The 18,887-nt window shown below is 42.9% G+C and overlaps 1 protein-coding gene across 1 annotated transcript in view; it reads right to left on the reverse strand.

Moving 5' to 3' along the window:
* LOC117460384 (A disintegrin and metalloproteinase with thrombospondin motifs 16) overlaps positions 1-18,887 on the reverse strand; it is an 83,029-nt gene that overhangs the window by 32,980 nt on the left and 31,162 nt on the right. The window contains exons 5-10 of the mRNA XM_034101764.1: positions 10,361-10,563; positions 8,322-8,405; positions 7,275-7,434; positions 5,762-5,867; positions 5,160-5,297; positions 2,232-2,385 (exon numbers count right to left, since the gene is read on the reverse strand). Coding sequence (XP_033957655.1) covers positions 2,232-2,385; positions 5,160-5,297; positions 5,762-5,867; positions 7,275-7,434; positions 8,322-8,405; positions 10,361-10,563 — 845 coding nt within the window. The remainder of the gene's footprint in view (positions 1-2,231; positions 2,386-5,159; positions 5,298-5,761; positions 5,868-7,274; positions 7,435-8,321; positions 8,406-10,360; positions 10,564-18,887) is intronic.

Here is an 18,887-nt window from a genome sequence, read left to right on the forward strand (position 1 = left end):
TCATGGGTTTAAATCCAGGAAGTAATTTATGTGGTATTTTGAAAGCTTCTTTCCCAAAATGTTTCCACCATCAATAAAACAGAAAACCTCAAAAGTATTGTTTTCGAGGAGCAAGAAGAAGAAGAAGAAGAAGAAGAAGAAGAAGAAGAAGAAGAAGAAGAAGAAGAAGAAGAAGAAGAAGAAGAAGAAGAAGAAGAAGAAGAAGAAGAAGAAGAAGAAGAAGAAGAAGAAGAAGAAGAAGAAGAAGAAGAAGAAGAACAACAAATACTTGTCTGTCTTCTTGCCAGTCCTGTCCCATTCACCAACTTGCAAGGGGGAGATATAACCAAACCATAATTCATTTATTACAGGAACATTGCTGGCTGATCCATAGACACAATTAATAAATAAACAGGATATGTGGAGTTTTTCAGCAGAACTATTGTGTGCCATGTAGGGCTGTGCATCTTCACTGGTCTCACGATTCGATTCGATTACGATTATCCTGTCAACGATTCGATTCGGTTCGATATCCCGGTGCATCACGGTGCATCACGATTCATACCAATGCGTTGCATCCTCAATTTTCTATATTACTGCACATGGCTTATTTTTCATCAATGCATACATGCAGTAAATACATATGAACTCTCTTTTTATTATTTAGAAAGTGCTTCAGAAATCAATAACATAAATGTCTTGACATTCATTTATAAACCAAAATAAATGAATTGTATAGGTCTAGCCTCCGTGTGTGAAGTTGTTCCATCCTCAAAAACAAAAAGCTAATGCTTCTGCAGTCTAGCTGCAGCTTCTAGCCACGGTCTTCTGTTAAGAAAGGACACTGAATGTCCTGAATGTGGCATGACACACAGGACTTGAGTCTGAACACAGCAGACAACAGGAGTATTTACAACAGCATATACAAACAAAAATACTGCATGTGGGTGCACACTCACATTCTCTGTTTTACTGTTACATAAATCCCATGAATGTATGAGATTAAATTAGCTTCATTATATCTCAGTGATTAAGTGAATAATAAAGTTTCTATCGGGTCACTATCAGCCTGTCACTCATTATTTTCAGGGAGGGGGCGGGGCTTGGAGGAACGGAGAGGAGACGGTGATCGCGGAAGCTTTTTTCCTCCTGCCTTCACAAACTTTACACACGTATATATCGTCTGCAAATTGCTAGAGGACATTCATACTTTGCAATCCAAGACTTAATTAAATCCACCAAAAACCTGACATGATTGTAACGCGATTATTTTTGAAAAACATACATCCCTGTCACACACTCCGTGTCGCTGCGGCTCAGAGACACGGAGTGATTGAGAGCGGGTCCTTCTGCTGTTGGTTCTGGACTGGTGTTCTTGTGTTGGTGGATAAAGCAGACTGCTCCGTGTTGCTGTGCCGCTGTCACGTCTGTTCCCTGATCTCTGCGTCAGCGACCGATTTGATATTAAAGTGACAGAAAAAACGTTGCCGAGGCCGGAAAATCAGGAAGCAACGTTACTACTCTATAACCGATTATCTTCCGTCACTGCATCGAGACCGAATCGTCCACGGCCGCATCGCAATGCATCGTAGAAACGATTATTTTCAACACCCCTAGTGCCATGGTCCTTTTTTGGAAGGTCAGGTGCATCTCAAGGTGAGGTTCAGCTGGGTACCATGTTTGGGCCCATGAAGATCTCAAATTCAGATGCAAGAACACCAATACTTGAAGAACACCAGACTTTACAGTGCCAACACACATTGGAGTAATCTAAACCCTATCTGGACTCAGTCAGGGTATATCAACCAATAACATCAGCCGTAATGAGACCAAGGGAATAGCAACAAGGAGCGATTCCCATTGGCAATGTTCCAGTGTATATTTAGTCATCCATCCCAGTGAGTATTTCATGGGCAGCATTATAACCCTCACTGTTTATATTGTGTGTGAGAGAGAGAGGAAGTACCATACTCATGCATATCTGTCTGTGTGTATTCACATGAGGGAATGTAATCCTAATCAGTTGCTCTTTTCCTTCTTCCCTTTATTCCTCTACATCATTCTCCCCATCCCGCTCTCAATTTCATTCTCTACTTTTTCCTAAGAAACAATTGCCATAACATCGTTTTAAACTAATTAAGCACTGAATTTCAGTGGATGGGCTGAGAAACCCCCCCAGAGGGAATTCAAACACAGCATGGAAGTTTTTAAATGGTTATTGGATGTCACATTTCAGTCAAAATCTACTTTACCTTCTTAAAGTCGAGGGTGCAAAGTTTGGCCTTCTCCCCAAATTGCCATTTACACTGTGTATCGGCATCGTAGAGCTCGCCAGGCAACTTCTCAGGGTATCGATACTCCTTGATTGCTCTGGGTTCATCTGATAAGCACAAGGCCTGGGCGGAACTGGAGGAGGAGAGGAGAATAAAATAAGCAGTCATGGAAAAGTTGGGGTAATTTTGGTCAGTGTGGACAGGAAAGGAAAGTATGGGAAAAATATAAAGCGGATTTCATCATTACTCTGATATACAACATCTGTGCAAACACAAACAGTCATTCACCCACATGATTAAGAGCTAAATGTAAGGTAGCTGATACTTAAAGTTCCATGCTGTGCACATTTCACAACAGGGAGCATCAATGCGTGAAGCTCCATTGTTTATCACTATGGAGAGTGCTGACAAGTATTGCCATGGTAACAAAAAAAGTTGCCAAACTTAAAACTTGAGAGTAAGGGTTTTAAAGCATCACAGGCTCAATTATGACATGTCAGACATAAAAAATCCCTGCCCATATTGCTCAAATCCTAATACCAGCAGGGGTTTCCAATGTTACGTGATATCACTGGTATACGGAGATGGTTTACAGTTTATACACTGCAGTTTGGGGAATATACTGTAATACAACAATATTGTGGAAAGGCATGAAAAGGCAACATATCTTGGACACTTTCATAGTGCTAGTGAGTGGTCATGATTGCTTTAGCAGATTACAAGTGTGTGTGTGTGTGTGTGTGTGTGTGTGTGTGTGTGTGTGTGTGTGTGTGTGTGTGTGTGTGTGTGTGTGTGTGTGTGTGTGAGACATATTCAATTTCTTTATGGGTCCTATGGGTCTATACAAAACAATGGCGATTATACAAGTGCAACATTCTGATATTCTACATTATACACTTAATAATGTCTCTGTAAAATACATTATATTTACAGTGCACATATCTGCAGCCCCCAAAGTAAGGTCCATGGGAGAGCATGCATTCAGGCAAACACTACATGCTCCATGTAGCTCGGAGCAGATTGCTGTCAGAGAAGCAGCAGCTTTTTGTAAAGTGTCCACTCTGAAAGGTTGGATCAAAATGTGTTAACAACATTTAGCACTTTAAGCCATGATAATCATCAGCTGGTTATAATAAAAAATAGTTACAAATTATATAAACAAGAAAAGCAACTATTCCCTGAAGGTATCCTATCCTATCGTTTTAGGCCAAGCAATGTGACTCATAGCCCTCACATAAAATGGCAAACAGTTTTTTTTACAGCTCTGTTTTGGTTCAGATTTTGTTCAAAAGCAAGATATGACGTTTTTAATCTGTGAATTTTAGAGATCACAGATGAACACTGCTAAACTGACCACTTAAGAGCTCAAACTTGCAAGAGACATACAAGACAAAAGCTGAACAAAAACACAGAGATATCTCCACAGAATTTGGCCATGATGTGACCAATGGGCCAAAATGTGTCCTCTGTGGCATGACTGACCCTGGGAAAAGAAATGGGACCTCAAGAGAATCTTCTAACTGTTATGCATCACTGACTTTCTGATGGGATTCAATGGTGCTCACAAAACAAAAACAACTTCAAGTGGCTTTGAAGGGGATTTTGCTTCCCCTGCCATGAGAGTTGTCCATCCATTTTAAGTATGACAAAGAGGCAGCGATAAAGACTCTGACTATACATACAACATTGGCCCAGTCCTCTCTGCCATAGCTGACTGAGGAGAGGCAGACTTAAAGTGAGTGTGATGTAAACTCCTCCTCCATTGCAGATTAAGGTAGAGACATTAGAGAGTCTCAGTTAACTCAACAAGACACATTTAGCCACATACATTTCAATATCATAACATTCTGTTGATTGCAATTAGGAAAACGCACAGCATTTCAGTATTTTCTTTTCTTTTATCATTCAGGGATTGCACAGGAAGAGGACCCCTGGTTGTGTCAGTGGTGCAGAGATCCCCTCCACGTGGCCTCAGGGGTTGATGGGAGTTTAATATAAGGCTGACAGGTCTAACAAGGGTGAGGTCACCGCAGCTCTAATAACTCAGCGAGGAAATACACTGTCTGTCTCCACCACTCTGAGAGGGGAGACCTGACAGTTCAGTTAACACACTGGTAAATTTAGTTGCGGGCACTGGTTCTAAACTATCTAGTTTCAAGCACACACTCACATGCACAGACACATAGTAACATGGCCAGACACATGGACGCTATGTCTGTGTAGCTTGTTTTCCTCACTTGGATGAGCAGGTTGAATGCAGGGAAATGCATTTATTGCACAAACACACACTTACAAGACTTTGTCCCTCAAACAGGTTTACTCTCATGTACGCAGACACATAAAACATACAGTATGAAGTCTGTAAAACAACACCTCCTGGAGAAAAGCAGCACCACATATCACTGTGTTGCTATGTCAGCTATATATTCCAGACTCCCATATATACAGCCTGCTTGTCCTTCCTTTTCAAAAGTAAAGCAAGTCCTGTAATAGTTTTAACATAAGTGCAGTTTTTCCCTTGCCACTCTTTGAATAAGAGCAGTGTTTGTAACTGATATGTCCGCTGCAGACATGTTTTTTCTACAACACATGTTCATCTTTCAGGAACACATGTTAAATAATATCAACACAATGCAAATTAAAAGTGGCTAGTTGCTAGGGGGGACTATTGGTTTAATAATTTTCTTTTAATGATTTGGCCTAATGTCTTTGTTGCATGAGCACTTAAGATAGGCTGGCATGACGATAACTCATTACATTAATGTGCCATACAGTATGTAAGTGATGGAGATCTTATGAGTGATACCCATGCATGTAATGATTAACAATAAATGCTTCTTGAAATATTTTTATATTCTTCAAGCACTACAATAAAAGCATAGCAGTAATAGAATAATGTCTGCTTACTTGAGGAAGCGGCTGAGGTACTGGCGGCTGCACGCAGACCATGAGAAGATACCATTGTGCCCAGCTAATGTTGGAGACATTATGTTGCCTTCGGACTTCTTGCAAACGTTCCCTTCACCATCATGGACCATTCCAAAACTGGGGAGTGGAAAAAAGGTGCAAATTATTTGTGTGTACAAATGAAAATGCTTCATGAAATACATAAACATTTTCAATATTATTGAATCAAACCGTAAAAGACAGTTGGCCAAACCAAGTTAAGGTGTAGCAACAATGTGTAAGCACAACATTGCATTACTATGGTTTTTTTTACACACAGAGATAAAAAAACTTAAAATACATAAAATGTTCGACTGCAATGTAAATTGTAAGCAATGCATGGCACAGGATTATCTTCAGGTGGGGTTAAACAATTCCATAACAATTGTTGAACATTCGATATTCTGCCTGGTTCTTTTTTCACTTTGTTTGTTTTTAAGCTGTTGGGAGAGGGAGACAAAGTGGAGTAGTACTAAACAAACCAAGGACATTGTGGTTTACGCCTTAAATTACCAGCACTTCTTTGTAAACATGCACTCGTGAGAGGGATAGAAAACTCTTACTTGTGTCCAGATTCGTGAGCAATGGTGAATGCTAGGCCCAGGCCTGTGTCCTCATTAATGGTACAGCTCCGGTACTTGCTGCACATCCCACTTATTGGAGCAAAACCTGCAAAACCAGAGACACAATTAGATAAACTTATTTCAAGATGAATTGTAATGTTCTGGACTAACTCCAGAAATGTGTTGCTCCAACAAGATTCTCTCAAATGGGAAGCACAAAGCACACGCACGCACATACACGCACATACACACACATACACGGCACCCTTGGCTCTGTATCACAAAGTAATACCCAACGGGGCCTCCCTTAATGTTTTTGTCTCAGTGAGAGTTTAGCCTTATGTTTTGTTATTTTATGGCTCAAAGTCATTCTCCAGAAAGCGTAAACCCCCTAAAGTTATGTTCTCATGTACCTACATTGCCAATGTGAATAATGACATTAAACACAAGCATGCAGATTGACTGTGAGAACTGCTATTTACTTTGTTTGTGTCAGGAAAGAGGTCGATCATTGATATTTTGAATTATGGAGAAAAACATTGAGGGAAGGGGCTGTAACTGTAATGCAAATAAACTGAGTTATACTGACTGGTAGCTGGAATGGTCAATTTGCCTTGCACCTTTGGGAGAACTAACTATTTTTTGAATGTACACACATAGAAAGACACACAGACCTTTGAACTGGGCTTTCATAGCAATGATTAGAGCTAATGCTAGCCTCACTTTGACACTTTGAAGTCAAAACACAAGTTTGGGGTTTGAAGCCGGTGTGTGCTTCACATTATGTGTATGTGCTTGTGTGTGTTTCTCTGGGACACACAATGGACGTTTTTTCTCAAAGTGAGGAAGACAACAATGTGTTCGCATTGTCATTATTACAAACAAGCTGTTGTTAGTTTGTTAGATGGTTAACACTCAATGAGTGTGTTTGTGTTCAAAGTAGCTGTGTCTGGTCTGTACAGTTAATAGCTAAAGGGCACTTTTTCAAATTATTTAAGTGAAAACATTATTAGCATTAGTCTTATGTACTGACTTTATGGTTAATATTCCTCTGGTCTTGCATTTATCCAGATATAAATGTGTTTGTGAATCAGATTTGACCTTTCAATATTGCTTTTTATGGTCATAACAGTAATATGTTCTTGTCTTGTGCTGTAAAACATATAGGTTTTCACCTCAGTATATACAGTATAGTGGTTGATACTGTGGAGTTTAAAACATCTGAAAGCTGCAGTTTTTTTGAACATCTGGTTTAGCTTATATGACACTAGGTGTGACACTGTGTGACAGAGGACAGGGACAACTTCCCAGAGAAGGACAGACAGCAAGTGCAAATGGCATACTTCTAAAAAGACCAAGGAACAAAAGCAGAATAGGGACATATAGCATATATGTGACTTTGTTAAGATAGTCACAACCAACCCTTGTCATTTTAGCATTTAAATCAGTAATACCCTTTTAGGCATTTTGTAACTACAGAATCTACTTCTAAATGTTGAGGTATGAAGCCTACCAAGAGTGTCACAGGGTTCATTCTTCCAAGAGCAGATGTCGAGTCCCGTGAGGAGGATGGCGTGGTCGTGGTGTCGGCCCTCCCTGCCTCCCAGGGTGGACTGCCAGTGGCAGAAGCTGTTCAGTGTGTGGTCTGCATGGTGGTTGATCACCAAGCCATCCTGTGAGATAAGGAGATAAGAGGAAGCAAAAAGAGAGACACTGTTGCATTATGGTTGAATCTGAGAGCATGTTAGTCTTCTTCATTAAAAATGAGAAACATGTCAAAGAGAAGGCAATGTGATTACATTCATTGATATTTTTTATGCCAGATTATTGCCTGCTTTATAAATTCAATTACCAAACTCTTTTGAGATCTAGGAAGATTTGAGAGAAGACACTTATCAGATAAGAGTTTCTGCTACAAAGACAAACATCTGTGACCTTATTGCCATTTTTCACATTCCTCCCGCTGATAATTTGCTCTTAAGTTAGATAAAATCTATTAACAACACAGGTGGATGGAAACTAGAATCCCTTCTCCTGCCCTGCTTGACTATTTGTCTTTGACCCTGCCCCACCTGTTTCTCTCTGCTTCTCTCCCTCTCCTTTCTTTTCTCTTGCACTCACGCTGTCTTTCTTTCCATCTCCCGCTCTGAGAGAATTTCCCTCCTATATCGGGCAAAGATCCAAGGAAATGCACATCCTATAATTAACCACTGTAAAAGTCCTTAGTAGTTGGGACGACCCCGGGAAAATATCTGAGAGACAAAGTGATCTGGACCTTCAGGCATAAAAACAAATAAACAAAGAAACCATTTTTTGCAGTTTTTTGTGCTTTGCATTCCTTTCGTGTCTGAAGCTCCAACATGAACACAGCTAACACAGAGAGAAACACACTGTTATTAGTGTTTTTGAAGTCCCTTTAACTGGATACATACAAATCCTTTCATGTGAGAATCTTTTTTTCCAATCTGCAAAACCATTTAAAAATGCAGCAATGCAATTCAGTGATTCCTTATTGACATATTAAGGTATTCACCTGACTAGCATGCATTGTGATGCTTACCTGGTCTTCGTCCAAAAGCACAAGGCCAACGATCACTATGTTGATGTTCCCCCCAATTGTACCATCTTTGAAGAGACTGGAAACCTAGGAGGCAGGTACAAATACATTATTACATATTATTAACACAATAGTCTGATAAAACTCTTTCATCCATCTATTGCATCATGAAAGTCAGAAAGATCACTTTTGCAGCTTTTTATCAAAATATTAACTGTATATATATAACTGTTAAAATACCATGGCCATGACCTTATGATGACTTTTAATTGGCACTTACTAGCATCCTATTTCACTTGTCCATGTATCTTTAAAGATGTTTAACTTACAACTACTTCAAAAAGTAGCCTACTGTACATGAGTCGTCGTATAGCTCAGTTGGAAGAGATGGTTCCCTAGCGGAGGACCAGGGTTCGAATCTGGCCCAGGACCATTTGACATATATCATCCCTTCAACACTGTCACTACAATAAAGGTACGAGTGACCCAAACAATTCTGGGCTAAAAATAACTACAGACATTTTTATCAATTTCATCAAGGTTATTGTCAACATATTAAGTCCTGAAATTGATACTTTTGTTCTGATGACCAATAAGTGCACCACTTAGACACATGCAATAGAGACATCTGTGTCAAGTGCATAAGACAACACACATTCCTGTAGAAAAAAAACACACACATCTCTTTTGATGGTATCGCTATGACAGCCATAACTGCTGTTTTCAATTGAGCTTCTTGTACTAAAACGGATATCTGACCATTAATCATAACACTTTGGGCTTGAAGGTAGACTCCTGATCCTTTGCGCTTGTTCGCTCTCTATCTTTCTCCCTGTGAATACCTCAGGTGCCACTAGCTAAGCCCTTTCCCCCCCTTCAGGAACACTCTCATTCGTTCCTTATGTTCCTGATGTTTGGTCTTCCACTGCGCTGACGCATGAGAAGACACATGGCTGTGGTTTGTTACCAAATTCAGGCAGAACTCAGAGGTCAAAGAGGCAATCAAAACCACTTACTTAAACTAAACTCTCATGCTACACTGCTGTTTGACAGAGCTCCACATTTGTAAAATTCAACACATAGATGAAATCACTTTGTTTTCATTGCCTTATAGAAACAATCACCAGTTTCCATAGAGCTTCAGTGTTGTGTGCTATATCATGTACGGTGTGTTACATTTGTAATCAACGCTTTTGAAGTCTTTCCACTCTGCTGCGAAGAAAACATAAATCCATGCAAAGGCTGGAAAGGCACATCATATTGAATTTTTCACAAATATTAAATAACCTTTAAAGACCCATGAGAGCTGACAGGTGGGGTAGGGGGATGGGTGTTTTCTGTGAAACTCCATACTACAGTTAGGTGACTCCTCTGAGGCGAGCCATTACTGCTCCAGCTTGGTTTCTACTAGAGGGAACTGTGTTTTCAAAATAGACGGATTATCTTTGGATTTGTCAATCACTCATTAAGTAGCCAAACAAGCGTGACGGAATTTGCTTTCAGATCAGCTGAGAAGGATGGGTGGACACTTTGAGCGTCATGGCAATGATCTCACTGAGATATCACTTTCATGTTTTTATATGTGCTTCTCATAAGGGAGAGTGGAAGTCACTACACTCTAAGATATGGCAAACTTGAAATCTCTTTATGCATTGCTTCCACATAATTTTACGCCAATGTCTTAACATGCTAAATAATGACAATGTTGAAGACAGACCAACTAAAACCGTTATTTAATCCAGTCATCAAGATGTTTGATACTTGGATATATGCAAGAGTCTTCTTTTTTGTGTAAAGATTGCATTTTGTAAAGAAGACATGAGGTATATAGTAGAAAAAACACATCTTATATTACATTTGTTATTTATAAACATAAGATTAAGTCCACCATGCAAGCATCTCTGCATGCTGTACTCGTTGAATACTAGCTAAATGCTAAAATCAGCAGGCAAATAATCTCACGGAAATATTACACCGCCAATATAGTTTAAACTTTAAATTCATGATGTGTAACATTGTACATACAATTATGTTTCCCTCACCATATTGAGCACAGTGAGAACATATATGGTAATGTTCTCGTGGCCGTGGTTGTCCATCATTTTCTTGTCCACCACCACCAGCGTCTCCACATTGAGCTTCTCATTACCCTTGTTCTTCATTAGCACTGCTCTTTTGCTCCTCGGGGTGAAGTTGTACTCATCTGGAAGGGTGAAGACATCCTCTTCTGGAGGCTTGGGCATGTCTGAATAGAACAGAATAAAGGATAAATGGAGTGAACTTATTAACCTTTTTTTGAACAAAAGACAGGGTGTGGAAACTTAAGAAGAAACTGAAAGGTTTTGTTGGAGAAAAGAAAACATGGCTTCAGAATGTTGAAGAAACAAACATATGTACAGTTTGGTGAGTTGTAAGTGATTGATGAAAGAAAAAACAATAGTGCATATAATAGCAAGTTAATAGCAATAATTGCGTCCATTAAAAAAATATACAACCCTTCCTTCCCACAGCATATGTTGTGCAATATTTGAAATAAACCTATAGCCACTAGCCAAATTGCATGTGAGTGTTAACCAGTGTTTCTGGAAAGTAGCTGATAAACATTGTGGATGATTAACTATAGTCTTTCTTTCAATAACTGATGTCATGTTTAAACTGTAAACGGAGATGTTTTTCTGATGTTGACTCTGGCAGTTTGAGTGTTATGCTACCACTAAGTAAAGTGTGAAACCACAGAATGGCTGTGCATTAGCAACAGCTAGAGCAAGTCACATTTTCTAATGTGCAATTTGAAAGTCGTAATTGACATTCATTATGAAAAGCAAATCCATTTGGCTGTCAGTGTAGTCATCAAACAGATCTTTGAGCAATTTCATATAATGTGGACATAACACTATACTATGTAATGATGGACAAGGGCCAATTCTTGATTCATTATGATGGTAAATGAATGTATTGACCTTTATCCGTTTTAATCTAATTTGCAAATGTAGTAATAAAGGTACATTTGGATGGGGCCCAACATTATGTCAGTGTGTCAAAGATAAGATAAGCATTTTAACTGTAAAGTAAAGCTGTATTAAAAGGAAAATGTTTTTAATCACATGCATTTAAAATGGTGGCATATTGGTACAACTTATCAGTGCTTTAAGTAAAATGTGACTTAAACAAACACACTTAGAGTTATCCTAACGTCAAATGACCCCATCAACCCTGTGTTTAACTCTCCTTTTGAAGCTGGGTTGGATTTGGGAAACATGTCTCACATCCATACTCACTTCTACACTTTGACATGAGGTCATACAAGTCAAAGCAAAGCGCAGCCTAAAACTATTTTAGCTTGTGAGATTATCGCCTCAAATCTTCACCTCTGTTTCCAGGTTATCAAAACCTTCACTGCCTGGCTATGATAAACTAAAAAGGCTAGAACGTTTGCTTACATAGCAGAGAGCAGGTGAGCAACCACGGTGCCTTTTTGACTGAAACATGGCACAGGTGTTCAGTGATGTCATCCTATGGTTATGTAAACACCAGAGTGTTTTCGCAGGCGACAGACAGCTGGGTTCTGCAGGGAAATGGTGGTGGTACCAGTCCAATCCCTGCCTATGCTTTCTTTCAAATGACCCCTGTGACACCGGCAATGTTAACTGATCCTGGGTTGATTCCATGAGAGCAAACATTTGTCACAGTGTAAAGTGAGTATAAAACATTTCCCTTAACCTTTCCCAGGTCATGTCAGTAATGTCATGTCAATACAGATTGAGATAATCTTCTTAAGAGGAAGCATTTGTCACCATGTGAAATACAACCTGCTTTCTAGCATCAGGATCTATTATAGAATAAATGTATCAAAGATGTTGGTTTGCTGTTGTGTTCAAAGGTTACATAATGTTCTCAGTTATAAAATTAAGTGATGAGTAAAAAATGTGGTTAGCTCTGGAAGAGTAGCATTGCCGGTTTTATAAACCAATCTCTGGTTAAGTTAAAAACACAAATCTTGTTTTCTCTCTTTAACACAACAGGGGTTAATACTGAGTGTGTTGCTTTGAATGTGTAGATATATTATTATATTGGAAGTAATGGCAATAACATTCTTATCGCAACATACGTATATATGGTGTGTGTTATTTGTTGTGACTCGACAGATATGTTAGGTTTATTTATGTTTTTATTTTGAAAGTAATTTTTCCTGTCATTTCAGATCCCACAGTTCCTGCCTTTGTGTGTTTCCCACACGTGAGATTGCTTGGCCCTGCCCTGATTGTTTTCACCTGTGCCCATCCCCCTCACCTATATATATAGCCCTGGTGTTTCTTTGTTCCTTTGTCAGTTCGTTATGTTTCATGTCGTGAGCACCCAGGCCTTTTGACTCCTGATACGTACCTTGTGATTTAGACCTTTTGTCAAGTGAGTTTTTGGGTTGCTGTACAACTTTGTTTTGGCTTTTTATCTACTTTCTATTTTTTGTGAAAGTACGATTTAGTTTGTGATTTAAAGAACATTCTATTTTTGGACATCTGTCTCCGAATCCTGCTTTTGGGTCCTGCGTCCTGTATCTCGGTTCATAACAGTACGAACTGACCAAAATATGGACCCAGCGGATTCAGAGACGGTGAAGATAGCTCTGTGAGCTCAAGGAACAAGACTACACCAGCATGAGGAGCAGCTGGGCGCCATCAACCTGGGGGTGAGGGAACTGACCGGCCTTCAGGAAAATGTTCAAGCCTCCGTCAATACTCAGATGAATCACCTTGCCGAACAGCTACACCGTGTCCTCGCTCACCTGGAAGCTGGTTCATCCCCTCAGCACCCTGCTGTTGCTCACACACCTTTTGTTCCAGCTGACCATGTGCCACTCCATGCTCCACCGCTTCGTCTGGCATCTCCAGAGCGATTCTCCGGAGATTCCGGTGACTGCCGCCCTTTCATTGTTCATTGTGATCTCCATTATAAATATAACCCTGCTGCATTCCCCACTGATCACTCCAAAGTGGCCTTCATGGTGAGCCACTTAACGGGGGGAGCAGCGGCCTGGGCTACGTCCGAATGGGCGAGAGATTCATCTACCTGTAATTCGCTGGATGTATTTACAGACACTCTCACCAACGTGTTTAATCGCACGGCTCCTGGAAGGGAGGCAGCCAGAGCACTGATGCAGATTAAGCAGAGCCAGCGCAGAGTATCGGACTATGCCATTGAGTTCAGGACCCTTGCAGCAGATAGTGGCTGGAATTCTGCAGCACTGCTCGACTCCTTTTTGTCTGGTCTTTCGGATTCCATTAAAGACCAGTTGATACCTTTGGACCTCCCAGAAGACTTGGATTCTGTCATTGCACTGGCAGTTCGAATAGACAATAGACTGGCGGAAAGACAAAAAGAAAGGTTCAAGAGTGTGGCACGTCTGCCTCGACACCAAGGGGACACACCAAGCCATCGTCCCGCCTGGAGACCTCCTACCGATATTCCTCCTGAGAGAAGAGTGCTCCCTAGAGTCTCAGAGGAGCCCATGCAGTTGGGTCGGGCTAAGTTGACTCCGGAGGAACGTCTTCGGCGCATTCAGGAGGGCAGGTGTTTTTACTGTGGGGAGCAGGGGCACCTCCTGGCTTCATGTACAGCAAAAGATCGGGCTCATCAGGGACGAGGAGGACCCTGGTGAGCCGACTGTCATCTGGATTCCCTCCTCGTACCTTGACACAGGTACAAGTAAAAATAGACAGACATGTTTTAACTCAGGGGGTTCTCATAGACTCTGGTGCGGATGGAAGTTTAATGGAATGGGGGTTGGCCAAGAAGTGGAACTGTGGGTTAATTCCTTTGACGCAACCGTTAAAGTCCTCTGCTCTGGATGGTCGGTTATTGTTTACCGTTACCCACTGTACTATGCCCATTAAAGTAACTGTAAATGCAACACATACTGAACACATGACTTTCCATTTATTTGACTCTGCTCAGCATCCACTTATTCTTGGTTACCCATGGTTAGTCAAGCACAACCCACACATAGACTGGAGATCTGGGAGAGTTAAGGGATGGGGAGAGGACTGCAAGCATTTCTGTTTGAGAGACAATAAGACTGATGACAACACTCCCCATGCTAGAAGGATTGCATGTACAGAAATGACTGAGGCTATCCAAGTACAGGAGCAAGATTTCCCTGACAAGTCCAAGGTGCCCAGTTGCTATTGGGACCTAAAGGAGGTTTTTAGTAAAGCCCGAGCCACTGCCCTGCCACCACATAGGCCTATTGACTGTGCAATAAACTTGGTACCTGGCTCCCCAATTCCCAAGGGTCGCCTCTACTCTCTTTCCGGACCCGAAAGGGAGGCTATGAACAATTATATTGAGACCTCCTTGCAGGCCGGACTCATTCGCCCTTCCTCGTCACCAGTGGGAGCGGGCTTCTTTTTTGTAGACAAAAAGGATCACTCCGTCCCTGTATAGACTACAGCCCTCTGAACGCAATCACCATCAAAAACAGGTACCCTCTCCCACTCATCTCCTCCGCCTTTGAACTTTTGCAAGACGCCAACATTTTCACCAAACTGGATTTAAGGAATGCTTATCATTTGGTGAGAATCAGGGAGGGGGTCGAATGGAAGACTGGATTTAACACACCTAGTGGACACTATGAGTACCTAGTGATGCCTTTTGGCTTGACAAACGCACCGGCAGTGTTTCAGGCCCTCATAAATGAGGTGTTGGGGGACTTCCTGAATAAGTTTCTGTTTGTATATCTTGATGACATTTAGATTTTTTCTCCTGACAACATAACCCACCAGCAGCATGTCCGTCAAGTCCTCGACCGCCTGCTACAGAACCAACTTTATGTTAAAGCAGAGAAGTGCGAGTTCCATGTCCAAACCACATCGTTCCTGGGTTTCATCATTGCCCCCGGTCAACTAAAGATGGACCCTGCCAAGGTCAGTGCCGTGGCCAGTTCCTGTCAACAGGAAAAAACTACAGCAGTTTCTGGGGTTTGCACATTTTTATAGACGTTTCATCAGAAATGTCAGTTCTATTGCTTCCCCACTACATGTACTTACCTCTCCTCATGTCCCGTTTGAATGGAACTCCAAAGCTGCCAACGCTTTTCAAGCTCTAAAGGAGATGTTCACCTCTGCTCCCATCCTCACCATAACAGATCCACTTTGACAGTTCGTGGTAGAGGTGGATGCCTCTAACCTCGGTGTGGGGGCAGTTCTCTCTCAGCGGGCTGCAAAGGATAATAAGCTCCATCCCAGCGCTTTTCTTCTTCTTTTCCCGTAAATTGTCCTCAGCGGAAAGGAACTACGACGTGGGCAATCGTGAACTACTGGCAGTGAAACAAGCCTTGGAGGAGTGGAGACATTGGCTAGAGGGGGCTGCTCAGCCGTTCCTGGTATGGACAGACCATAAGAACCTCGAATACATGAAAAAGGCTAAGAGACTGAATTCACGCCAGGCTAGATGGACACTTTTCAGTCGTTTTGATTTTATCTTGTCATTTAGACCTGGCTCCCAGAACACCAAGCCAGATGCCTTGTCCCGTCTGTTTGACCCTGAGCCTGCTGCCAAGGAACCAGAACCCATCCTACCACTGAACCGTGTGGTAGGAGCGGTAACTATAGGTTACTTACGTAACCCCAGTTCTCAGAGTAACATGAAGTGAGATGTCTCACTATGGGATGCGCCTCATCGCGGAGCAAACAGAAGCATCAATCTCATTACGCCAATCCTGATTGGCCGGTGATTCTTGACGTCAACGTCAGGGGAAATCACCCCCTATAAGTAGCCTGCGCCACGACGCATGCGTCATTCAAAATAAGCACCTCTTCTCGCTTCACCGTAGCAAGGAGGGCCGTCTGGTGAGACATCTCACTTCATGTTACTCTGAGACTGGGGTTACGTAAGTAACCTATAGTTCTCATTCATAACACTCCGTTCGATGTCTCACTATGGGATATTGTAGCTCCCGTATTGCCAGACGAGCTTATCTCGAAGATCACCGATCAACCAGAATTTAACAGGTGGAGTCCCGACTCAACAAGGTGCCCAGCACTGCTCGGGCCACGCTTGGAGCGGAGACGTCCAGCCTGTAAAAGCAGACAACAGTGAGCGGCGAAGACCCGCTTGCCGCTGCACAGATGTCTTGGATGGGAGACATCCTGGACAGAGCCCAGGATGCAGCCAGACCCTGATTTGAAAGAGCTCGCGGACCCGAAGGTGCCTGCAAACTCTGACTCACAAGGGTCTCAAAGCAATAGCCTCCACACGACAGTGGGAGAACTGTTGCTTAGTAACCGGCTTGCCCCCCTTTAAGGGTTAGCCCAGGACACCAGGAGTTGGTCATTATGACAAACACCCCTGATCTGTCCATACAGGTGCGTAAGCACAAACTGGACACAGCAAATCCCGCTGCTGTTCCCCGTAGGGACCCAGCGGCTGAGGAAATGTCACAATATCCATTGGGTACATGTACAGACAGTGTCTGAAAACATTACTGGCTCGCCTGGCGGAAGTCAGGGTCAGTAACCGCACTATGTTAGAGAGACCTGGTGTCGGAATCTCTCGCACTCTGAATAGTGTTAACACCCTATGAGGGAGTCTCACTATATTCAGGTTGTACCACCCACGGGCCAGGCCCATAAGGCCAAGCGCTCTGGGTGTGGGTGAAAAATCTCACCCCCCACCTGGCACAGTATGCCCCTGTGTAGTGGGAGCTGCCATGGCTGCCCGCACAGCAGCTGATAAATCTCCGCCAGCCAGTACATAGCTGGCCAGTGCGGAGCTATCAGAATAAGTGTGTGGCGTTGTTCCCTCACTCTTGCCAGAGTCTGGGGAATCAAAGCCAAGGGTGGGAACGCGTACAGAAGGCCCGAAGGCCAAACGTGTGCGAGTGCGTCCACGCCTAACGGTGCGTTTAGGTCGCGCATCAAAAAGAACAGCTGACACTGAGCATTTTCTCTTGATGCGAACAAATCCACCGTGGCTCTGCCATAACGCACCCACAGCTGGCTCACAATCCTTGGATGTAAAGTCCAGTCTGCATAAAGTGGTGTACCTCTGGACAGCAGATCTGCCCCGAGGTTCGACACACATTACATTACATTGCATTTAGCTGACGCTTTTATCCAAAGCGACTTACAATAAGTACATTCGACCAGGAGACACAACCTTGAAGAAAACAGAATCATATAAGAACATCAGGTTTCAAAGAGCCAATCGTTTCAAGTGCTACTCAACTGGCTTTAGATAAGCCAGTCCTTTATTAGTATATAAGTGCTCTGTTAGCAGTTCTTTGTTAGTCATTCTATCGCTCGAAGTGGAGTCGAAAGAGATGAGTTTTCAGTCTGCGCCGGAAGGTGTGTAAGCTTTCTGCGGTCCTGGTTTCAATGGGGAGCTCATTCCACCATTTTGGAGCGAGGATAGCAAATCCACGTGTTTTTGCTGATGGGAACTTGGGTCCCCCTCGCAGCGAGGGTGCAGCGAGTCGTTTGGCTGATGCAGAGCGAAGTGCACGTGCTGGGGTATACGGTTTAACCATGTCCTGGATGTAGGAAGGGCCAGATCCATTCGCAGCATGGTACGCAAGTACCAGTGTCTTGAAGTGGATTCTAGCAGTTACCGGAAGCCAGTGAAGGGAGCGGAGGAGCGGCGTGGTGTGGGAGAATTTTGGAAGGTTGAAGACCAGACGAGCCGCTGCATTCTGGATGAGCTGCAGAGGTCGGATGGCACATGCAGGTAGACCAGCCAGGAGGGAGTTGCAGTAGTCTAGGCGTGAGGTGACGAGAGCCTGGACCAGAACCTGCGTCGCTTTCTGGGTCAGCTGGGGACGTATCTTCCTGACACACCCGGTACGTGCGTCGCTCTCAGGGAGAGGAGACGCCCGCTGCTCCATAGGATCAGTTTGCGTGCCAGCATGTGTAACTGGAGAGAACGCAAACCCCCCTGGCGGTTTATATACGATATTGTTGTCGTATTGTCTGTCCTCACGAGGACATGTCGACTGATGTAAACCAATCATCTTGTCGCACGAGACGCAGCAGAGATGTGTGAGTGAGCATTCTGAATTTATATCTCTTCTGTTCAGAACCCTCAAATCCAGTATTGGCCGGATTCCGTTCTCTCCTCGTTTGGGGACGAGGAAGTACTTGGAATAAAAACCACTCTGACTCTGCTCGGCAGGTACAACAGATATAGCTCTCTTTTCTAGAAGTGAGAGGATCTCTCTCTCTAGAATATGGGCTGACTCTCCTCGGGCTTGTGAATACAAAATGCCCGAGAAACGAGGGGGGGTGACAGCGAATTGGAGCCTGTAACCCCGTGTTACTGTCTTGAAAACCCAAGCAGATGTTGCGAGCATCTTCCACTGTGTGCTCCTTAGAGCCAGCGGAGATGTCACCTCTCTTGCCCTCTGAGACTCTGTTTGTTGTGTCATGGGGCCCTCTAGTGTCTGAACACGGTGGTACCCCATTTCAACCGTCCCCACCGTTACTGCGCCCGCACGTGGCGGTGGCTTCACGGACCCGTCAATAATCCGTCCTTTGAGAGATGCCGTAGCTGCTCTTGAAAGGGAAAGGATTGACGGGC

The sequence above is a fragment of the Pseudochaenichthys georgianus genome, chromosome 16 (assembly GCF_902827115.2).
Source record: "Pseudochaenichthys georgianus chromosome 16, fPseGeo1.2, whole genome shotgun sequence".
In the NCBI taxonomy this organism is placed as follows: domain Eukaryota; kingdom Metazoa; phylum Chordata; class Actinopteri; order Perciformes; family Channichthyidae; genus Pseudochaenichthys; species Pseudochaenichthys georgianus.